Genomic DNA, 23,221 nt, shown 5'->3' with positions numbered 1-23,221 from the left:
GCTGAAATGTTGCGTAATACATGGGCAAAACGCGTGTCCAAAAACTACGTGCTTTAAACGACAATAATGCGGCTAAAATAACAAACAAACTAGAATAAACTACATTTAAAAACTAAACGAGCGAGATTCTAACATAACAATGCACGATGGATACGTGTGGCTGATTTACAGCCCAAAGTACTTAAGTTGCTATTTTCAATGGTGGGCGTTCACTCCATGATCCACAAAGTGTTTGATCCAATTTACTCATTTTGCGATTATAAATCAATTAAAACTGTACAATAAAAGTTCATTCGTGTACTTTCGCCCGATTACTATACAATTAAAACTAAACAAATTAAGAAATTACTTACATATCGGTCCCGCTTGTGCCAAAGGTTAAGAATACGTCTGACGAAAGTACTTGTGATAAACTCGAATCTTGCAAAACTATATTTAAAAGGACGCTAAACGCGGCTTATATATGCGCGTGGGGACGCTAAAAGGTCCGATTACAAAACCAATAGAAACGCAGATAAACATATATAAACACTGTAACTAGGTTCGTAGCTAGGATCAAGACGTATAACTATTGTTGTATCGAGATAATGAATAACGGAGTTAAAAATAGTGACTTTTGGCTAGTATCCTTAACATGGCTCCCCTGAAATAATCATATTTCACTAATTAACCTATCAATGTTCAAATTATCACTAAATCAAGTTCTATCTACAGTTCAGTTCAATGTTTGTAAAGGCTCCTCGGCCGGGAATTACCCCGGATCTTTTCAATTCTTCGACGCTGGCATCAACAGCACTAACTTCTGGACTGGCCTCTCTAGATACTGTACTGAGTCGATCCTCTTTCCTGTGTTGTCCAAACAGCTATCCGCAAGAGCTATTTGAACCTTGCGAACTTGACCATCAGAACTGGGGTAGACGGCTGATACTCTCGCGAGCTGCCATGCGTTTCGAGGGAGATTATCATCTTTGATCAAAACTACGTCATCGACAAGCAAATTTCTTCGAGGGCGTGTCCACTTCTGACGCTGTTGAAGACTAAGGAGAAATTCCTTTCCCCAGCGGGTCCAGAACTCGTTCGCAAGATGTTGTACTCGTCTCCAACGCTTTCTACAATACATATCTGCTGGCTGGAATGAACCCGGTGGAGGAAGAACGACTTTCGATTTCATCGTCAGAAGATGGTTAGGGGTCAATGGGCTTGAGGAATCTGGATCAGCAAGCTGGTTGACTGTCAAGGGGCGACTGTTGACTATCGCTTCTGCTTCACTCATTAGAGTACTAAGTGACTCATTATCTAGCTGCTTTCCGTTATCTTGTAATAACGATGAGAGGACGTTGCGCACTGATCTTATTTGTCGCTCCCAAACGCCCCCCATATGGCTAGCAGCTGGAACGTTCATCTTGAAGGAGAACCAATCACACTGCTCTTCTAGTAGCTCTGTTTTGATCTTTTCCTGGTCCATCTCGGCTAGGGCTTGGGTCAGTTCATTACGAGCTCCCACAAAGTTTGTTCCTCGGTCACTCCGTAGCTGGCGGATGGGACCTCGACGATTGATAAACCGCCTCAAGGCATTGATAAAGGAGTCAGTCTCGAGGGAGTTGGCGATTTCAAGGTGTATAGCTCTCGAAGCCATACAGGTAAAGAGGACACCATAGCGCTTTAGCTCCTTGCGCCCCTCTTTAACAATAAACGGTCCAAAATAATCCACGGCGCAGTAAGTGAAAGGTGGTGTAGACTCAAGGCGATCTTCAGGTAGATCTGACATCCTATGCTCCTGTACTGCTCCGCGTAGTCTCTGGCACTTGACACAGGACGAAATCAGGCTGGCGACTACCGACGAACCGCTGACCACCCAGAACCCATTCGATCGAATCTCATTTAAGGTCATTCCTTTGCCTTGATGCCGTGTACGTTCGTGAAAATGCTTGATGATCAACTTGGTAGCATGACTGTCACGCGGCAGGATGATGGGAAACTTTATGTTGTCGGCCAGGCTTGCACGTCTGAGACGACCACCGACTCGCAAAATTCCATCTTCGTCTATGAATGGATCAAGTTTGTAGAGCGAGCTGCATATTTTCATGTTCACCTTTCTCTGTTGGGCGAAGTCTCTACTGTCGGGGTCAGTACTCTCCTGCTTCATCTTCTGTAAAATTGCTATCTCTTCTTTAAAGGCTTTCTTCTGTACTGTACGGATAATTTCGCACTCTGCGCTCTTCAAATCGCTGACTTTCAGCTGTCGTGTTTCTTCTTGGCTGCCCTGCTTCTTGTGCACGCGATCTCTCAAGCATCTGATGTAGCGTTGACACAAGGCAACTGCTCGTTTCGCACGATACCAGTCAGAGAAATACTCTATTCTTTCTGCAAGGCTCCACTTCTCTGAATGGGTCTGCGCAGTTTGCAACGTTGTTGTGGTTACCATGACGACAGACTTCTTAACTTCAGGGTCGCTTTCCTGGAGCTTGTAGTCTTCACTGTTGCTGGCTAACCACTGGTTCTCTTTCTCCCAAAGAAATGCTGGTCCGGTAATCCATCGAGAATCTAGCAGTTCTTGTGCTTTCATACCACGCGAAGCCTCGTCTGCTGGATTCTGTTTCGATTCGACATACTTCCACTGATCAACAGAAGTGTTTTCTTGAATTTCTTGCACTCTGTTAGCGACAAACACGTGGAATCTCCTACTCTCATTGCTTATGTATCCAAGTACCACTCTGCTATCTGTCCAAAAGTATTCTTGGTCGATGTGATACTCTAGCTCCTGGCGAAGCTGTTGACTGATCCTCACTGAGCACACGGCGGCGGTAAGCTCCAGTCTAGGTATGGTCACGGGTTTCAGCGGCGCAACTCTCGACTTGCCCATAACAAAGGAACAATGAATTCTCTGGTGTTCATCTGTGAGTCGCACGTAACTACACTGACCATAACCTTTGACGCTCGCGTCCGAGAAATGATGGAGTTGTGCGTTTACTACTCGACCAAAGTTCTCGGGCTTGTAGCATCTGGGAATCGAGACGCGCTGTACTTGTAACAAATCTGCTCTCCACTTTTCCCACTTCACTTTAATTTCGTCTGGTATCGGATCGTCCCAGCCTACTTCATGACGACACAATTCTTGAAGGATTGACTTTCCATCCAACAACAGCGGAGCAACGAATCCAAGTGGGTCGAAAATCGAGCTTACTGTTGAAAGAATTCCTCGTCTAGTGCACGGCTTGTCTTGAAGCACGATTGAGAACTGAAAGCAGTCGGACTCAACACACCATTGAACTCCAAGCGCGCGCTCTAAAGGAAGCGAGTCAAGGTCTAGATCCAACTCCTTCACGCCATCTGCTCTGTCAGGCTCTGGGATTCTTCTGATGACATCTTTACTGTTAGACACAAACTTGTGGAGACGGAAACCCCCTCTGTTGCACATCTGTTTGACATCTGTGACTAACCTTACGGCTTCATCAACCGACGGAACAGACTTCAAGCCGTCATCAACATAGAAATCGTTACGAAGGAAATCTGCGGCAGTGGTTCCAAACTCTTCTTCAAAATCTTTTGCCGTTGACTTCAAAGCGAAATTTGCGCAGCCTGGGGACGAGGTCGCTCCGAACAAATGCACGGTCATTCTATACTCTTTAGGTTGCTTCGTGAGGTCACCATTTTCCCACCAGAGGAAGCGTAGCAAATCTCTGTACTCTTCATTCACTTTCACTTGGTGAAACATGGCCTCTATGTCACATATGAAAGCGACTGTTTCTTGTCGAAATCTGCACAACACACCGGTCAAGTTATTCGTCAAGTCAGGGCCTTGAAGCAGATGCTTGTTCAACGATTCGCTTTCATACTCAGCAGCACAATCGAAGACCACACGAATCTTGTTAGGTTTTTTGGGATGGTAGACGCCATGGTGCGGAATGTACCAAACATTGTGCTTCGTTTGAGCTTGATCGCTTGATTTATGCTCCGAATCAGACATCTCTGGCACCCTTTCAGCGTATCCACTGTTTATCAGTTTCTTCATAAATTCAACATAGTCTGCATAGTATCTTTGGCCGTTTTTAGCCTCGAACATTCTCTTTAGTTGACTAAGTCGGCGAAGCGCAGCAGTCTTGTTGTTAGGAAGAGTAATATTTTCATTCTTCAAAGGTAGCGGAAGCTCGTAGTGGCCATCTTCACACTGGTGAACTCCCTGCTCAACAATCTCAATAAACTTTCTATCTTCTTTAGATAGTCCATGCTTCGAATTGTTCTTATGCTCTACGAAGTCAAGTTCAAACATCTGACTGATTGCAGAAGGGTTTATTACTTCCTTTGTTTTCCCGTTGAAAACGAAACTAAGCTGGCTGTCGCTAGTTTCAGGGATAACTTCTCTTGCTATGATTCGATTGCAGGTGGAATCTAGGGCGTGGTCATCAAGAGGGGTGTCTGACGTCGCAACTGGTCCAACGATGCTCCATCCCAGCAAGGTGCGAACTGCGTAAGGTTCTTCGCTCTTACCCCGTATCACCTCTGTTGGCTTGATCGCCTTGGGACAGTTACAACCAATTAACAAGCCGATTTCAACATTCTCATCGTACGGTGGAATTTTATCTTGAATTTTCTTAAGGTGTGGCCAGCTGTTCACGGTTTCTGGTCTTGGTATTTGGTCTCGTCTGGACGGAATACTTTGTCTTGCGTACGCCTTTGGTAGCTCAACTTCGGTGCGCTTATCGAGACGCTGCACTACCAAACCATCGATTCTCTTCACTGTTATCCTTTCACGACCAAGCATTGTACTCAAATCAAGACTGGTTTCAACACCCTCAATGCCGAGTTTACGCTGAACTTGGGTGGTGACGAAGGTTGTATCGCTTGCGTCGTCTAGGAGAGCATAAACCTTGACTTCTTTCTCTGGGTTCTCTTTGTGAAACAGAATGACTTGAATGATTCGACAGTTGGTGATCACAGCGGGTTCTGCAGCTGAACTGTGCGCTACATTGATAACGTTTGAGCTAGCGGACTCTGCGACCGGTGGTTTCTCACTGGAAGCTTGCTGAGTGTTCTGAGTGTCTTGCGGATTACTTGCGGTCGTTTTCCTTTTTACGCCATGAAGTAGAGTATGGTGACGTCTTCCACATTCTTCACAAGTAGATCGATTGATACATCCAGAGGACAAGTGGCCTGTCTTAAAGCATCCATAGCAAAGACCTTTACTGCGGATGATTTCACTGCGCTCATCTACTGAGCTCTTCAAAGATTTGTTACACTTGGCGAGAGCATGTCGACCATCGCAAAGGGGGGCAGGCCTGAGCTGCCTGATTCGCTGGCGACGGCGGGACGAGACTGTTCGGTGGTGGAGTAGTGGACGTCGCGAAAGTATTTGCACTTTGCTTGCTATCGTCTCTTTTCTTCTGTCTGTTTTTCCACCCAGACCTGATCTGATTATCGGGTTTCTTTCTATCGGCCTTCAGAGCATTTGGCGAGAACACGGGGTCGTTTGCTACATCTGCTTCCTCGCCGACAAATTTAACAAAGGCGCTGAAGGTGACAATTTTCTTTGTTTTCTTCTGTATATCGTGGGCGTGACGGCACCATTTCACCCCAGAGTACGAAGGCAGTTTGCTGCTTACGAGGCGGAGGGTTTCTGTGGAATCGAGGTCTCCCGTGGACTGCATTTTCTTCATTGCTTCTTCGCAGCGCACGAGGAAATCTGCAAAGTCCTGAATGCCGCTGCTGTCTCCGTCGATAACTTTTGGCCAGTTTCTTAGTCTGGACTTGTATGCCTCTGCGACATGGATGGGGTTGCCAAAGCGATCATCTAGCATCTTGCGAGCCTTCCCGTACGCGCTATCGGAAGTCATAGCCAAGAATCCCTTTACCACTTGGTTGGCCTTCCCACTAGTGTATTTGTCTAAGAAGTAAAGGCGGTCTTTGTTCGAAGGCGCATTGCTGCAGATGATAGATTCGAAGGCGGCGACAAAGGCTGGATATTCAAAGTAGTCTCCAGAAAAAACAGGCGGCTCTTTTACCGGAAGGTTGGTAATCTTCTACTGATTGATTATTAACGAGCTCAACTCTGTTTGCTTCGCTTGTAAGGTGACTAACTCTTGAAGTGCTGTATTTACGTCACTGTTCTGGAAGTGCGGCGCAGAATTTGGTCTCAAAGGTTCAAGTGATGGCGTGGAAACGAATGCAGGAGCAAGCGGGTTGGGAGTAAGGCTTCTTTCTTGTTTAATGTTTTGGTCGCTTACGTCCGGTTTCAACTCCTGCTTGACGCCTTTGACACTTAACACTTCTTTATCGGCCACTAATCTTTCATTTTCGAGAATTCGCTTTATTGCCTTTTCTTCAGCGCTTGCGATAGTTAGTTCTTTTTCAAGCTGCAATCTTCTTAATTCCTTTTCCTTTTCGAGAAATTCCATTTCAGCCTGTAGCTTTGCAGCCTTAGCTGCCGCATCGACTAAAGCAAGCGAAAGGTGTTTTGTGGAAGAAGAACCACGCGAACTTATTTTGGACCTGTCAGACAATTTGGACCCCTTGCTGTGGCCAGATTTCATTGATGGTGCTCGGCTAGATTTTCTTTCTAATGCTTGTATTCGTTCACAAAGTCTCATTCTGCACTCAAAGAATTCTCGGTCTCGGACATCAAACCATCGATACGAGGCTTCCCTTTCTTCTTCTAATTCTAACAGATCGTCATGCTCTTTATGCGGGACGTCAAATTCATCTTTAAAACGATCCAGATGAAAGCGCTCTTCCAATTGTTCTATCGGCGCGTCTGGCGAGTCACGCATCGCATTGATTTTTTCCATCTGTTGTTTTAATCTTCTATAGGCAGAGTTTCGATTTGCGAGTTTAATTTCTAAATGATAAGCCATTCCCCTTTCAGTCATTTTTCTACTTCGCCCTGTTGTTTTAGATTTTTTCAAGCGGAATGGCTCCACGCCTGTCACGCTTTTGGGTGGCTCAAGTTGCGGCGTCGCCTCGAAGTCCGGATCAGGTGACGCGTCGTTACCAAGGAATGCTGGTGCGCTAACAATGCTCATTGTTTGTCCAAGGAAACGAAGCTCCAAACGAATAAGCAAAGTTCAAGAAATGTTCATAACCATTGGCGAATGTAACCACGATATTTTACTGTGGCGCTTGCAGCGACTGGGCCAAAACGAAATCAAAACAAAACAAACTTCTAGGCGTGTCGCTTTAAGGCGTGTGGCAACGAGGTGTTAGGGACTATCTTACGGGTCGTCTTCGAAGGTGCAAATTAACCACGGAAAACCAAAGTTGACGGTTAACGGCGATTTATTGCTTCGATTAAAGAATCAACGATGAATGATCAACGATCAAGAATAAACGATCGTAAACTGAAAATTAACAATATAACGAAATTCTAATCAATTTAGCTGAAATGTTGCGTAATACATGGGCAAAACGCGTGTCCAAAAACTACGTACTTTAAACGACAATAATGCGGCTAAAATAACAAACAAACTAGAATAAACTACATTTAAAAACTAAACGAGCGAGATTCTAACATAACAATGCACGATGGATACGTGTGGCTGATTTACAGCCCAAAGTACTTAAGTTGCTATTTTCAATGGTGGGCGTTCACTCCATGATCCACAAAGTGTTTGATCCAATTTACTCATTTTGCGATTATAAATCAATTAAAACTGTACAATAAAAGTTCATTCGTGTACTTTCGCCCGATTACTATACAATTAAAACTAAACAAATTAAGAAATTACTTACATATCGGTCCCGCTTGTGCCAAAGGTTAAGAATACGTCTGACGAAAGTACTTGTGATAAACTCGAATCTTGCAAAACTATATTTAAAAGGACGCTAAACGCGGCTTATATATGCGCGTGGGGACGCTAAAAGGTCCGATTACAAAACCAATAGAAACACAGATAAACATATATAAACACTGTAACTAGGTTCGTAGCTAGGATCAAGACGTATAACTATTGTTGTATCGAGATAATGAATAACGGAGTTAAAAATAGTGACTTTTGGCTAGTATCCTTAACAGATAATAACCACACGAATAACATGGATGATACAGAAGTTCTGTCAGATGATGATATTTTAGGAATACCTATCACATCGAAGGAAATACATGAACATATTTCCAAACTTAAAACAAAAAAAGCAAGTGGCGTGGATTCTATCTTAAATGAAATGATTAAACATGGTAGATATTATTTATTGCCTTCATTAGAAAAAATTTTCAACGATATACTTAACACCGGTAAATTTCCTACCGATTGGAATATTGGGGTGATAAGACCCATTTACAAAAAGAAGGGCGATAAACGCTCGCCAGCCAACTACAGGGGAATTACTCTAACAAGTTGTTTAGGAAAATTATTCACATCAATTTTACAATCAAGATTAAATAAATTCATCGAAACTCACAACATTCTCAACCCAGAACAATTTGGATTTAGACCAAATGCGAGAACAACAGATAGTCTTTTTATTTTGCAACAACTTATTCATAAGTACACCAAACAACATAAGAAGCTATATGTTGGTTTTATTGATTATGAGAAAGCTTTTGATAGCGTATGGCAGTCTGGGTTGATTTATAAGTTGCAACGTTACGGTATCAAAGGAAAATTCCTAAATGTCATTAAGTCCATGTATTCTTCGATTAAGAGTTGTGTTCGCATAAATAAAAACACAACAACGGATCTGTTTTCATGCAATAAAGGCATAAGGCAAGGTGATGGATTAAGGGCCTGATTACATGAGCCGGGCTGGCTCGGTTTGCCGAGATGACTTTCAGCTCGGTATTACATGAGCCCGGTTAGCCGGGCTGGCCCGGTTTGCCGGGCTGGCCCGGTTTGCCGAGATGACTTTCAGCCCGGTTTTAGCACGAATGATCAGAGCACGAATGATCTTAATCACCTTTTTCCGGCAATTTGGTGGTTAATTTTTTGCACTTATGCAGCTGGATGGGTTACGTTACCTCTACATCTTATTTAGAAGGAGTAGCATTGATTTTTTCGTCGGATATTGTGCTCGGAAGAGAAATTTAATGCTGGCCCGCTTAGCCGGGCTGGCCCGGTGAACGCGATTACGGGCCTGATTACATGAGCCGGGCTGGCCCGGTTAGCCGGGCTGGCTCGGTTTGCCGAGATGACTTTCAGCTCGGTATTACATGAGCCCGGTTAGCCGGGCTGGCCCGGTTTGCCGAGATGACTTTCAGCCCGGTTTTAGCACGAATGATCAGAGCACGAATGATCTTAATCACCTTTTTCCGGCAATTTGGTGGTTAATTTTTTGCACTTATGCAGCTGGATGGGTTACGTTACCTCTACATCTTATTTAGAAGGAGTAGCATTGATTTTTTCGTCGGATATTGTGCTCGGAAGAGAAATTTAATGCTGGCCCGCTTAGCCGGGCTGGCCCGGTGAACGCGATTACGGGCCTGATTACATGAGCCGGGCTGGCCCGGTTAGCCGGGCTGGCTCGGTTTGCCGAGATGACTTTCAGCTCGGTATTACATGAGCCCGGTTAGCCGGGCTGGCCCGGTTTGCCGAGATGACTTTCAGCCCGGTTTTAGCACGAATGATCAGAGCACGAATGATCTTAATCACCTTTTTCCGGCAATTTGGTGGTTAATTTTTTGCACTTATGCAGCTGGATGGGTTACGTTACCTCTACATCTTATTTAGAAGGAGTAGCATTGATTTTTTCGTCGGATATTGTGCTCGGAAGAGAAATTTAATGCTGGCCCGCTTAGCCGGGCTGGCCCGGTGAACGCGATTACATGGAAAATTTTCAGCCCGGCTAGCCGAGATCCCGGCATCGCGATACCGGGATCTCGGCTAGCCGGGCTGGCCCGGTTATCATGTAATCGCAAAGTTGATTTTTGTTGCGTTTAACAGACGTGCCGAGATCTCGGCAAACCGAGCCAGCCCGGCTAACCGGGCCAGCCCGGCTCATGTAATCAGGCCCTAAGTCCAGTTCTGTTTTCTTTGTTTATGAATGATTTACCAGATTACTTTAGAGTCAACAAATGCAAAGGGGTAGTATTAAACAATCAATTACTTAATTGCCTAATGTACGCAGATGATCTATTAGTATTAAGCGATTCTCCAGAAGGATTGCAACAATCACTTGACGTTATTCATAAGCACGCTCAAGAATGGAAGCTAAAAGTAAACACCAAAAAATCAAACATCATTGTATTTAGTGGTAACGGTCAGAACAAACACAAAAAAGATTTTAAATACGACAATGAAACTTTAAATATTGTCGACAAACAAACATATCTAGGCATAGAAATGACATCTTCTGGTCGTTACACCTATGCAAGAGAAATAATCAGCATAAAGGCTACCAAAGTTATTTCTATCATTAAACGATTTCTATCCAACATTGATTCATCAACAATTGTGATACGAAATAAACTTTTTGATGCTTTAGTTAAACCCATACTTTTGTATGGTTGTGAAATATGGGGACCCGAACTTTTATCATACAAAACACATGTCGATAAAAGTACAATTGAACAAGTTCACATCCGGTTTTGCAAACAAGCATTAAATGTACCATGGTATGCAGAAAACGTAGCATGTAGAGCAGAACTAGGTCGATACCCTTTAGCAATAGACATTAAAGCATCTATCTTATGCTATTTTCAAAGATTAGAACATAAGATAACCAATCCCATATTAAATGATGCATTTCTGTACGCCAAAAAACATACTAAATCTGTTAGTTTATTAAATGATGATGAAGCATTAGGAATTCTCTCCGATAATGACACATCAGCCCCACAACTTTCAGCGAATTCTTGCTCTAAAATTAAACAAAGGTTAAGAAAAAATTATTTCCAAAATTGGTCGAAGGTCCGAAATTGCGCGTCAGTTAGCTCTAGAGAAAAATTCACTCACAAAGAAGTTAAAAAGGATTACCAATTAGAAAAGTACCTCACTACAGTTAAAAATCCAGTGCATCGAATAAAAATAACAAAACTACGATTAGGGGTACATTCCCTACGCATACAGACTGGAAAATATGAAAATGCAGGAGCATCCATACCAGTTGAAGAACGAAAGTGCTTGGTATGTAAGGAAAACCACATAGAGGACGAACAGCATTTTTTAATGTATTGCAAAGGGTATAATGATATTAGAAAAGAGCTTCATTCCATCGTGTCACAAACTGATCCTCGCTTTGTAGATTTAACTGATCATGAAAAAATAAAGTACCTTCTTAAACTAGATAATTATGCTACCTCTAGAATCATAGCTAAATATATCTTCCTAATGTTTCAAAAAAGAAAAGAAATTTTAAATTGAAAGTTATATCAATAAATAGTTGTATAATTAATAGTCCAATAATTACCGTAAACGTTTGCATTGTAATTTCATTGTTTGTTATTAAGTAATTTGTTAGCATAGTTGCTATAACACCTTTATTGTAACTAGACCAATACCTCCCTTTGGAGTGTAAGGCACAATAAAGATTTACTGTTACTGTTACATAGTCAGTCAGTCAGTTACTTAGTCAGTCAGTCCGTCAGTCATTCAGTCAGTCAGTCAGTCAGTCAGTCCGTCAGTCATTCAGTCAGTCAGTCAGTCAGCCATTCAGTCAGTCTGTCAGTCAGCCAGGTCATTCATTCATTCATTCATTCATTCATTCATTCATTCATTCATTCATTCGTTCATTCGTTCATTCCTTCATTCATTCAGTCAGTCAGTCAGTCAGTCAGTCAGTCAGTCAGTCAGTCAGTTGGTTGGTTGGTAACTTTTTGGATTTATTTTCTGCAATGAACCATGTATATCCATAAAACATTGAATATTGCAAGATTTCTTTGCGGTAAAAAAAGCCTTACGTGTCCTCTTCACTTTAACTCGCCCTCCAAAACTTTCTCCAACAAGTGTCTTGAAGTAACAACGAATTGCTGATGTTCAAAAAAATATGCATAAGGCCATATTGGTCATTTTGTTCGAGCTACAGTGAAATTGGATGGCTTATTCAGTTATTATCTTTAGTCAATGTTTGTCATGTTTTATGCTTCAGCAAAAAAAACCTGCACCGTTCGACGTGGAACGAAATCCCTTCTTGTTGCCATTCCTTAAATCCAAATGCAGCAACTTAAAACCGAATGCTAGACCACTAACTGCTTGCATTACACACATATAAGGTGGGGGTTTTGGCACAAATCGCGACAACTCGCTCGGCTCGCCTCGCTCCTTGTCGCGATTAGTGACCAAAACCCCCACCTTATATGTGTGTGCAAAAATCGCGAGCGGCACCCAAAATCTATGCGGCTTGAGAGCTCACAAATCTCAAGCACCATTGATGTGCCAGAAAAAATTCCTATTGAACAAATGTTTCTCATTGGTATAAACGCCAACATGACTGCTGCAAGTTATTCGAAAGAAGTTTTGCAAGCACTCTTGAAGGAAATTCGCGGCTTTAAAGAAAATCCACAATGGAACAACAATTTTTTATTGGCCCAATCCGATTTCAATGAATGGCTACGAGTGTGGAAAATGACCATACCAGAAGGAAGCCGAATCAGCAAAGACCTTTTTGTCTTTCAAAAGAAAACAAAAGGAAAGTTTGTTTATTTGGTAGAGAATGAAATAAGAGATTTGAAAAGCGTAAAAGTAAGTTTTGAGATGAAAATAAAATTTACAAAAGAAAATTTTGAGACTGGTGTAACACAAGAGATGGAGCATTATTTTAAAGAAAAAGAACCGCACGTTTTTAACGAAAATAATAAACAACAGATAAAACAAGATTTCGATAGATTTATTGAAAGAGCAAAAGGTCAAATTGAGGCTTGGTCAGAGCGCGGCTCAGGCTGGGTTATTGAAAGAATAACCGAAGCGTACGTCAATGTTGCACGCTATCAGCCATTGCGCGGAGGAACTTATTTGCCTCTCCCAGCCAATTTGGCAAAAAAGAAAGCAATAATCAACGTGCAAAACAGGGATAACGAATGTTTGAAGTGGGCTTTGAGAGCTGCACTTTTTCCTCCAAGGGACGGAAAAAACCTTCAAAGAACAAGCAAATACCCGGCCAACGACGGAATTAACTACGCAGGCATCGATTTCCCCACACCTGTAAAACAGATTGACAAACTCGAGAGGCAAAACAGCAACCTCGCAATAAATGTGTTCGGCTGGGAAGACAATCGTGTGATTGTGCACAGAATAAGCAAAAAAGAAAAAACCATTCCTCGTATAAACCTTATGTTAATAGAGTCAGGATTAATTCAGCATTACTGTTTTGTAAAAAAAGTAAGCGCTTTACTCTTTGATCAGAGCAAACATCGTTCTGCAAAACACTTTTGCATGATGTGCCTGACCGGCTTCACAAGACCTGACTTGCTCGAGAACCACGAAAAACATTGCAATGGCATGAACGGCAGGCCAACAAGGATCGAGATGCCGGAAGAGGGGAAAAACACCCTTTCTTTCCAAAATCATCACAAACAGATGAGGGCGCCATACGTGATATATGCGGACTTTGAGGCTTTGGTCAGAAAGATTCAAGGATGCGAGCGTGGGCCAGAGAGCAAGCAAAAAAGCTACACTGAGAAAACAGAACAGCACGAGGCATGTGGTTTTGCTTACACAGTTGTAAGGAGTGACGGAAGAAATGAACGGCCAGTGGTTTACAGAGGTGAAAATGCTGTTGAAGTGTTTTTGAACTGTCTTCAAGAGGAAGAGAAAAAAATAAGAAATAGTTTGTCATCGCCAAAACCTCTTGTGATGACAGCAATAGATTGGGAAAAATTTAAAAATGCAACTGATTGCCATATTTGTGAAAAAAGTTTGATAAAAGATTACTTTTTAGACTCTTTACCTGTATGGATAAGTGAAACAGGTAGAGTATACACTTATGATGGGCAATGGCATAAAAAATGTTATTACAATGTAAAGAAAGAACACGACAGTTCGTTTCTCATTCTAAAAAGATTGACAGAAGAAGAGCACAAAGAAGCTGCAGAAGAACAAGATGACTGCTTATGCTGTGGACAACCTTTGCTTCAGCAAAACTTCAGAGATGCAGTTAAGGACCATTGCCACATAACAGGCAAGTTTCGAGGAGCCGCGCACAACGCATGCAACCTTAAAATGAGAATAAAACCAAAAACGGACCAAATACCAGTTGTATTTCACAACCTTAGGGGCTATGATGCACACCATTTAATGCAGGCGATGTCAAAGCTGTCTCAATCGACACAAAAAGAGGTGAAATGCGTAGCCAACAACATGGAGAAATACATAACATTTTCATTTGGCGGTCTGCGCTTTATTGACAGCTTGAACTTTCTACAAGGAAGCCTCGATTCACTTGTAAGCGCAACACCGAAAGAGTCATTGAAAATAACAAAATCTCTTTCTTCACAAAATTTTGAACTTCTTTTAAAAAAGGGAATTTACCCTTACGAATACATGGAATCGTGGGAAAGGCTTGACGAAACAAGTCTGCCAGACAAAGAAAAGTTTTACAGCAAGCTAAACGACGAGCACATAACAGACGAAGAGTACGATCACGCAAAGAGGGTATGGGAAGCTTTTGGATGCAAAACGCTTGGTGACTACCACGACCTATACGTGAAAACAGACGTGTCCCTGTTGGCTGACGTTTTCGAAAACTTCCGAAAAATCTGCCTTGAGCAGTACGGGTTGGATCCTGCGAATTATTACACGTCGCCTGGCCTTTCTTGGGACGCACTCTTGAAAAAGACAGGCGTGCAGCTTGAGCTCCTTACAGACTCAGAAATGCATCTATTTGTCGAAAGGGGAATAAGAGGAGGTATTTCCATGGTTAGCAAGAGATATGCAAAGGCAAACAATCCTTATGTTGAAGGCTATGACCCAAGCAAGCCAAAAAAATACATAATGTACCTTGATGCAAACAACCTTTATGGGTGGGCAATGAGCAAGCCACTGCCAAAAAGTGGTTTCAAATGGAAAAGAGTTATGCCGACTGAAAAAGAAATAATGAGAAAAAAGGAGTTTGCAAGAACTGGCTGGATATTGGAGGTAGACCTTGAATACCCCGCAGAACTTCATGAAGAGCACAACAGCTACCCATTGGCACCAGAGAAAAAGAAAATAAGCGAGGAACTTTATTCTGATTACCAAAAAAAATTAAAAGATAAGCTTGATCTGGACCCACCAGACAGCGAAAAGCTTGTTTTGACTCTTGAGGACAAAAGTAACTATGTTGTGCATTACCGAAACTTGCAGTTTTATCTTAAGCAGGGCATGAAACTAAAAAAAGTTCACAAAGTAATGGAGTTCGAACAAGAATGCTGGATGGAGCCGTACATCCGGATGAACACAGAATTCAGGAAAAAAGCGAAAAACGACTTTGAAAAGAACTTTTACAAGCTCATGAATAACTCAGTTTTCGGAAAAACAATGGAAAACCTGCGTAACCGTGTTGACATAAAAATAGTGCGAAGCAATGAAACAAACAAAATACGAAAATTGATTGCAAGCCCATTGTACTCAAGGCATGTAATGTTTTCTAACGATCTGGTTGGAATAGACATGCGCAAAAGCAAGCTTATTCTTAATAAGCCTGTTTACACTGGGATGACTATCCTTGACAACAGCAAGATACTAATGTATGATTTCTTTTACAACCATCTGAAAAAGGTATACGGTCCACGTTGCGAGCTCTTGTATACGGACACAGACAGCCTTTTGCTCGAGATCGAAACAGATGACATCTACGAAGACATGGAATGGAACAAAACTCTGTATGATACAAGCGACTACCCAAAAGAGCATCCACTCCATTCATACGAAAACAAAAAGGTCTTGGGAAAAATGAAAGACGAATGCGCAGGAACCCCTATAAAAGAGTGTGTTTGTCTCAGACCGAAAATGTACTCGATAATGACTGAGGGAGAAAGTAAAAAGGTTTTGAAAAAAATAAACGACGCATTTCCGGGAACATACATATCAGAGTGTGTTTGTACGGAAACGAAAGTGTTATCGATAAAGACTGAGGACGAAGATGAAAAGGTTTTAAACAAAATAAAAGACGAATTTCCCGGAACATACATATCAGAGTGTGATTGTAAGGGGCCAAAAAAATTATCGATAAAGGCGGACCAAAAAAAAATCAAAAAAGCGAAGGGTGTAAAAAAGAGCGTTGTAAAGAAGCAAATTGTACATGAACAGTATAAGGAAACGCTTTTTAGCGCTAAGCAGTTATGGCATGGAATGAACATACTTAGAAGCGTGGGACATGAGATTTACGGAATGCATCTCAACAAGGTCTCGCTGTCGCCTTTTGACTCAAAGCGATGGATAGCGGATGATGGGATACATACAAATGCTTACGGGTATAAGCCGACATAAACAGAACGTTTATAGCTTTTCTGGTGGTAACTGTGTATTTGGAGGAATAACAAGCAATTCTTCACGCACGAAGCCGCGCTTGGGGCCATCGTGCAAGTAATAAAGCACTGGCTGATCAGGTTTAGTAACAGACCTTTCAATGCTGTAGACTTTTAATGACCAAATCGGATCTGTAGCCCTTTTTACGCCGCCTTCCAGCTCGCCAGGTTGGTAAAGATAGCGCACATTAACGAGAGAGGGGAGCTTTTTTTCTTTTAAGCCAACAGGTCTTGTATATTTTGACGACGGTTTGGAAAAAACAGCCTTTTCTTTGATTGCGGCAGCTGGTTTCTTGCCAGTAAGACCTGTTACTTCGTTGTTCAGAGCTGTAACAACTTCGGGTAGCCTTTTAACCCACGCTGTCGACCTCTGGCCAGATGGCAGGGTCATCTCGACACCGTACTGATAACCAAACAGGCGCTCTGCCAGTGTTTGATTAAAACGTTCAACAATGGCTTGATCTCTGTGGATGTTAACACGCCCGCGCCTAATATAGGTTTTGTGATTTTCCATTTCTTTGGTAACAGCGCCCATGAATTCGCGCCCGGGGTCAACTTGCAGCATCTGTGGCCATTTTAGTGCACTTCGCCTGTAAATTGTCTGAAAACCTTTTGCAACCTCAGTTGAATCTTTGGAGGTCAAAGGCTCGGCCTCTTTGTAACGGCTGGCAACGTCAACAACAGTCAGCGCGTATTTGTAAACTTTTCGCCCTCGCGGCAGTTTGTCGTGTGGCAGAAAAAGAAGGTCCGCCTGGTGGACCGCGTTAGGAGTAGAAACATCGAATTTTGGGCGAGGAACGTATCGTGGTGCCGGAAGGTAGATCTGCCAAAGGGCCTGCTTAACGAGCCACTTTTTAGCAGCATCTTCGGAAACCTTGGCAGCCTCGGCTAATTTTTTTATCGCGGCAATTCCTTTCCAATAGCCCTGGGGGCTATAGTAGACTTTCGAGATCTTTGCATCCATGCGTATACAAGAAAAAAAGAAAAGTTTAAAGAAACCGAAAGGCAGCGTACCCAAGTGCAAGCGCGCCAGCACCAACGAACATAAGTTCACCTTGTTTCTGCTGCTCGCTTGGCTGATAAAAATCAGAAAACTTGGGCTCTTTCGGTGAAATAATTTGTTTTTCAGGATGTGCCTGGTTGTAGAGTTTGAAAGCGTAGTCAGTGTTAGTGAAGTTCTGTTTGGCCTGCTCTTTTATTTCCGCGTTGGTTTGTATCCAGTCGAGGAGCTTGGTGCGGTCGCGAGAGTATTTCGCGTAAGCGGCCTGGTAAGCCTCGAGAGCTTTGTCGTGTCTTTCTTTTTCTTTTAAAGCGGCGTCATCTCCGCCACCCAAAGCTCGAGCAAGGTAGTTGCCGCCAATGAAAGCAGCAGCGTTCAAGATAGCTCCGCCAGCCATAATCGCGATGCTTGCCATTGTGTGTCTTTGTTCTTATATTATGCGAATTTTTTTTTAATTGGTGGGGAGGATTTTCTGGTCCTCGAGATATTGTTTTAGTGCAATACTGCCTGTCACGACGGCTGTGAACTTTACATAGTTCATAAAACTGCTGCTTGGGTCGGATGTGAAGTTTTCTTTCACAACTTTTTTGGCAGCCCAGCCGATTCCGGCGGCTAGACCTGTAATGGTGGCTGCATCCATGAGTGTTTTCACGAGTTTGTTGTCGGACATGACGGTAGAACTTAGTTCAGTATAAAATAAAAAAAAACATTTAATTGAAAATTCATTGTTCCCCTTCTTCTTGAGCGCTTTCGCGCACTTTCACGAAAATATCTGGGTTTTTTGCAATCCAAACGATTGTTTTGACGCACTTTTCCGTGAAATTTATCCAAACCAAGCCAACCGTTGAAACTGCAGCAACGGTTAACATAAACTGTTGGATGTCAGGGACTTTCCACATTTTATTATAAAATGATGAAAAAATATTTAATTGAAAGTTTATTAGTCCATCGGACGAATTCCTCTTTTTGGTTGCGGAATTTTCGATGATGCGCTGATTCGCTGCCGCTCTGCAGGAGCCTCTTGAGCTGGCTCGGGTTCTGGTGCCGTGCCTTTGGCTGGGTGGGTTTTGCTCTTGATAAAGGCTTTGATGTCTTCGCGTTTGACATAAGTTGTAATAATTGCAACGCCAATACTCATCAAAGAGATCCATTGATTTGTGCTTAGACCGCTGGATTCCGGCGGAGACTCGGTCGGAGCTGGTTCCGTTACGGGTGGAGTTACATTTCGCTTAGCAGCCGCAGATTTCTTTTCCTTTTCTTTTGCAATTATGGCAGCGGCCTCGACAGCAGCTTTTTTCTGTGCTTCACGAGCCTGTTTTGTTTTTTCAGCTGCAAGCTTGCCAGCAGCCACTCGCTTTGGATTTTTGGCAGGTTTTGTTGCAGGAGTTGTTGAAGTGACTTGTGGAACGTTTTCTTGAACAACTGCAGGTTCGCTCGGTATTTGTGTTTCAGGGTCCGCCATTTATTAGAAAAAATAATATATTTAAATGAAAAATGCTTAGCAAACTTTTTTGGTCAGCATTTAATGAGCATTGTTCAGTAATTACTTAGCATTTTCTTAGAATTGCTTAGTAATTTACTCAGGAAGATCTTTATGCTCGCTTTCTAGAGTCGCTTGTGGTGCTGTGCTGTAATCAATGTGCTTTGCTGTTATCAAAGCAACAGAAGCTGGAGCAAGAAACTTGCCGTATTTGAAAGACAAACCGCCGACAAGATTGGAAAGCTCGTTGTTGATGATGTAGTCATTTTTTAGCTCTTTTTGCAAAGCTTCAATATTTTTTAAGGGCACGAACAGACTTGCGGCTTTCGTAAAAAGAGTGAGCGCGCTGTCAATAAGATTTTCTGTGGTCTTGGCCCCAACATACGCTTCGTACCTCTTGAAGTACTTTTCGACGTCTTTCTCGGTCAAGCGCTTTACCTGATCGTGAGTTAGCTGCACACCGATTGCTTCTTTAGACTTGCCTGTTGAAACAAGTCTTGCAAGCTGTTCACGTAAAGCTGGAATGTCAGGTCCCGCTGCTTGCATCTCTGACGAGTCGCTTAGCGACACTGGTTCAGGTTCAAGCAATTCCATTACGGACGTTTCCAACATAATTCGTTCACTTGCAGTGATATCAGTGGAAGTTGCGAACGGGTCAGCCATTTATTACTCAAAAAAATATGTTCAATAAAAAAATTCTGTGCCGTAAGGGTGGCGATGAGAAATAACAAGATGCGAAAACTTATTTTTTTTTAGCTTTGAAATGACTTCTTTGTAATCTTCATGGGAAAGTTCGCCAGAGTAATCCTCAAAGATTGCCTTCGTGGTCTTGGCAGAGGGGGTGTAAAAGAAAACGATTGCCGCAACATTTTCGCGGAATGAGGCTGTTATGCTTGTCATTTTTTGAGTCAGCACCCACACGCTCAAACCTGCGTGGCGAGCAGAGAAAGCAAGATTTACTAACTCCCCCGTTCGACCTTTTACATCTTTCGAAGCAGCGCAGTCGTCGAGGATGATAAGCGTGTTCGCACCCTCAAAAAGAAATCTTGAAAGCTTTAACCAAGATTCAACCTCGTGCTGCTCGCAAATGTAAACATAAAAGCGCGGATCTTCCTCAGCAAAGCGATAGTAAGTCTTGTTGTGCGCGAAAGTCGGGCATATGAGCACGATGTAGTCAAACTTGCCTCGGAAAGGGCCACAAAGCTGATTGACCACGTACCTTGTTTTTCCTGAGTTTGTTGGTCCAACAATGAGGGCGTTAAAGGGTATATTGGCAGGATCCATTTCAGAACTTCGTTCTTATATTATAAAAGCACAGATTCTAACTGCCTGCCAATTATATTCATTTGGGCGTCGCTGATTACGTAAATGTGGCAGTTCAAATTACCTGAGCCGCTTGTTTTCCTCTCTAGCTCAAGCTGTACGCCATCCTTTGTGTTCACAAGGCGCGTGCCGCTTCCGTGCATCGCGTGGTCAGCCATGGAACGCAGATCAATCAGAAGGCCAAACTTGTCTTCGGTATAAAACTTTTGCAGGTTCATGTGCTGCGTTTTTTTTTCTTTCATAAAGAATCTTTTAACTTCTTCCCAAATGTCCATTCCTTCGATGCCGTTGTTGTACAGCATGTTTGGCGAGCCGTTGACAGTGACGCTTACTTTTGTAAGGTCCGGGTTAATGTACTTTTCTGAGCTCCTTGCACCTTTGGCATATTGCTCAATAAATAGGAGCAAGATACCTTTTAGGGACCTCCTCTGCGGGTTGACCCTGAGATTCAGACGTGTGTCGGAGCCTTTTGCAAAAGTCACCACTTTGTCCCTCTGGATGTGGTCGTAAGCGAACTCTTTGCCGCCCGAATAAGCGCTGAATGCCTCATCTGCAATTTCTTTGCTTCTTATCATCTCGTACTCCAGCTGGATGTTTGTCAGCTTGTATTTCAGTTTTGTTGCATCTGAGCCTCTTACAACATGTTCGGCTGCCGCGAGCTTCAGTTCGAACACAAGATCGTTGTATAGTGCCTGTGGATAAAATGCTCCGTGGTCAGTTAAAATCTGGTGATCCAGACGGATGCGGTATTTATTACCATATAGCTCATTCAGCTTTTTTTCTGCGTCGACTCCTGAAGTTTTCTTATCGCCAGCATTTGAGCGAATTTTGTTGAGGTCCTCGCTCTGAATGCCCTCTGGCACCCTGTCGTCGCGCTCCTCCTGCGAAAGGAAAAAATCCTCAAATATTTTGTAGATGTCATAGCCCACCGTGTCCTGCACGACGGTGCCTTCATACTTTACAACAAACTTGTCGACAAGAGCTCGGCTGACGTTGTCAACCAGAAAGTTGTTGGCATGGCCTCCGCTCAAGTCGATGTTGAAGCGCAGCGCCAGCGAGCCAGGCACAATGACCTCGTTTTCGTTCAGCTTTGGCACTGAAACATACAACGTTTCCTCTGGATTGGCTTCAGTGCGGTCAAAAGTGATTCGTTTTACAGCTCGCTCGGCTTTCAGTGCGCCGAGGGTTTTCTCTACGCGTCCCGGTCGAAGGTTTTCTTGAACAGCAGCCATCTCTCGATTGGTTTTATTGTTAAATTGAAAAGTTTAATTTGAAAATATATATATAAATTACGTGATGGCAACAGGTGGTGGTGATTTTGGATACGAGGACCCTGATTTGGACCGAGATCTTGACCACAACAGTGATAACGATGATGAAGAGGAACAAGAGGTCGACACAACCCGACCATTTCAGCCCGGGATGGTATCCACACCCTACCATGGGGGTGAACAACATGAAATGCAAACAATGCAGCACGAACAGAGCGGGCTGCCAGAAACATCCTACGACGAAACACCTTTGCTTGAAAGAACCCCTTCAATAAGTGATCTTCAAAATGAAAGTAATTTGCGACAAAAACTAAAAAAAGCAGTAGACATGATAAAAGGCAAATTTCCCAAAGCAAACTTTGAAAAAATAAAAATCAGAAGAGGCAAAGGGAAAAATGAGGGTAAAATTGTTGCTGTAGGAACAAAAAAAGGCGAGTACAAGATTCTAAAAGAAAATGAGTCAGGCTTCATGAAAAGCTTTTTAGACAGCTTCAAAGATGAACTTGGGCCGTCAGCTGAAGATCTTATTGCTCAAGACAATGATAGCATAAGAGATGAACGCCAAAGATTAAGAGAAGCTGAAAAACAACTTCAAGAGGCCCAAAAACTCGCATCGGAAAAAGAAAAAGCCGCCCTAGAAGTGCAAGATCTGAGAAACAGAATCGAGCGAACTCAAGCTCAGATTGAAGCACTTACTCAAGAACACGGTTCGAATCTTGAAAGTGATTCAGAACTACGGAGACTGCAGCAACTGAAAAAAAATTATCAAAAGGATCTTGACAACGCGAAAAAAGAGGTGGTAGCCATTGAAAAACAATCGAAGCAGAAGACAAAAGAACAAACACGGGTCGACCAACTCAGGGCAAGCCTCGCTGCCAAAGAGAGAGAAAGAAACACTTTGCAAGAAAGGCTCAACGACACAAGAGCGTTGGATGATCTAAAAGAGCAAGAAGCCGAGCTGAAGCGACAAAACGATGAAGATCAAGCAGTAATACAGGATGAAAATACCTCCCCCACTGACAAACAAGCTGCTGAAGAAAGAGTTGCTGAAAGAACCGAGGAGCTCGCACGTTTGCAAACACAGATTGCAGAAAGAGAAAGAGCGCTTCCACTTCGTGAGAGGATCAAAGAAATCTTCAAAAAAAATGGCGTGACAGTAACAGCAATCTTTCTTGCTGCTGGTGTCACGATTGGTGCTGTAATTGGTGCCATTACAAACTCTTTGAAGGCTACCGGCAAAGCGTTGGGGAAAGGCTTAAGTGATGTTGGCTCAAAGGTGGCATCAGCTCTGCCCGGTCTTATTGGCTCGATTGTAAGTTTTCTTTTCAAAACAGCTGGTCAAGTAATTGGCTTTCTTGCAGAGCACACCTGGCTGCTTATACTTGCTGCGGTTGCTTTTCTTGTTGAAAGATACATCAAGAAGAGACGTTAACGCATAAGGGCGTAGAGCAAAGCTGCAGCTCCAACCGCACCAACAGCGACAGTTGCTTTGTTTATTTCGTGTGCATCATTGACTTCGACCTTTGTTGCTTTAGCGCTTTGCGCGCTTTCAGCTTCAGCACCTTCGGTGCTCGTTGGTGCCGGAGTTTTTTTTGTGTCCCTTTGAGACTCCTTGTGTATAGGATTTGAAGGGTGGCTGTTTGGTGGGTTTACCTTTGAAGGTCCTCCGGCCATCAGTTTAAGAGCTGCTTTTTTTGTTGATTTATTAACATCATTATTTAATCCTATTTTCATTCCTGCTACAGCCTGCTTCAGCTGATTGTTGTAGCCGACAACGCTTT

The 23,221-nt window shown here is 42.9% G+C and overlaps 3 protein-coding genes across 3 annotated transcripts; 2 read left to right on the top strand and 1 right to left on the bottom strand.

Moving 5' to 3' along the window:
- Positions 1-766: 766 nt before the first annotated feature.
- LOC144637114 (uncharacterized) lies at positions 767-5,831 on the bottom strand. The gene is made up of 2 exons (XM_078496265.1): positions 5,286-5,831; positions 767-5,218 (listed from the first exon to the last, which is right to left on the bottom strand). The coding sequence occupies exons 1-2, from the start codon at positions 5,829-5,831 to the stop codon at positions 767-769; spliced, it is 4,998 nt and encodes a 1,665-aa protein (XP_078352391.1).
- Positions 5,832-12,257: 6,426 nt separating this feature from the next.
- LOC144637113 (uncharacterized) lies at positions 12,258-19,108 on the top strand. The gene is made up of 3 exons (XM_078496264.1): positions 12,258-12,336; positions 12,889-14,040; positions 19,026-19,108. The coding sequence occupies exons 1-3, from the start codon at positions 12,258-12,260 to the stop codon at positions 19,106-19,108; spliced, it is 1,314 nt and encodes a 437-aa protein (XP_078352390.1).
- Positions 19,109-21,909: 2,801 nt separating this feature from the next.
- Positions 21,910-22,872, top strand: LOC144636209 (uncharacterized). Its single transcript, XM_078495361.1, has one exon. It carries the CDS (start codon positions 21,910-21,912, stop codon positions 22,870-22,872), a length of 963 nt encoding a protein of 320 aa, XP_078351487.1.
- The last annotated feature ends 349 nt before the right edge of the window (positions 22,873-23,221 follow it).

This window comes from Oculina patagonica, chromosome 13 (genome assembly GCF_052425735.1).
Source record: "Oculina patagonica isolate OP01 chromosome 13, crgOcupat, whole genome shotgun sequence".
In the NCBI taxonomy this organism is placed as follows: domain Eukaryota; kingdom Metazoa; phylum Cnidaria; class Anthozoa; order Scleractinia; family Oculinidae; genus Oculina; species Oculina patagonica.
The sequence above is the reverse complement of the archived record's forward strand: the minus strand, read 5'-3'. Positions and strand labels throughout refer to the sequence as shown.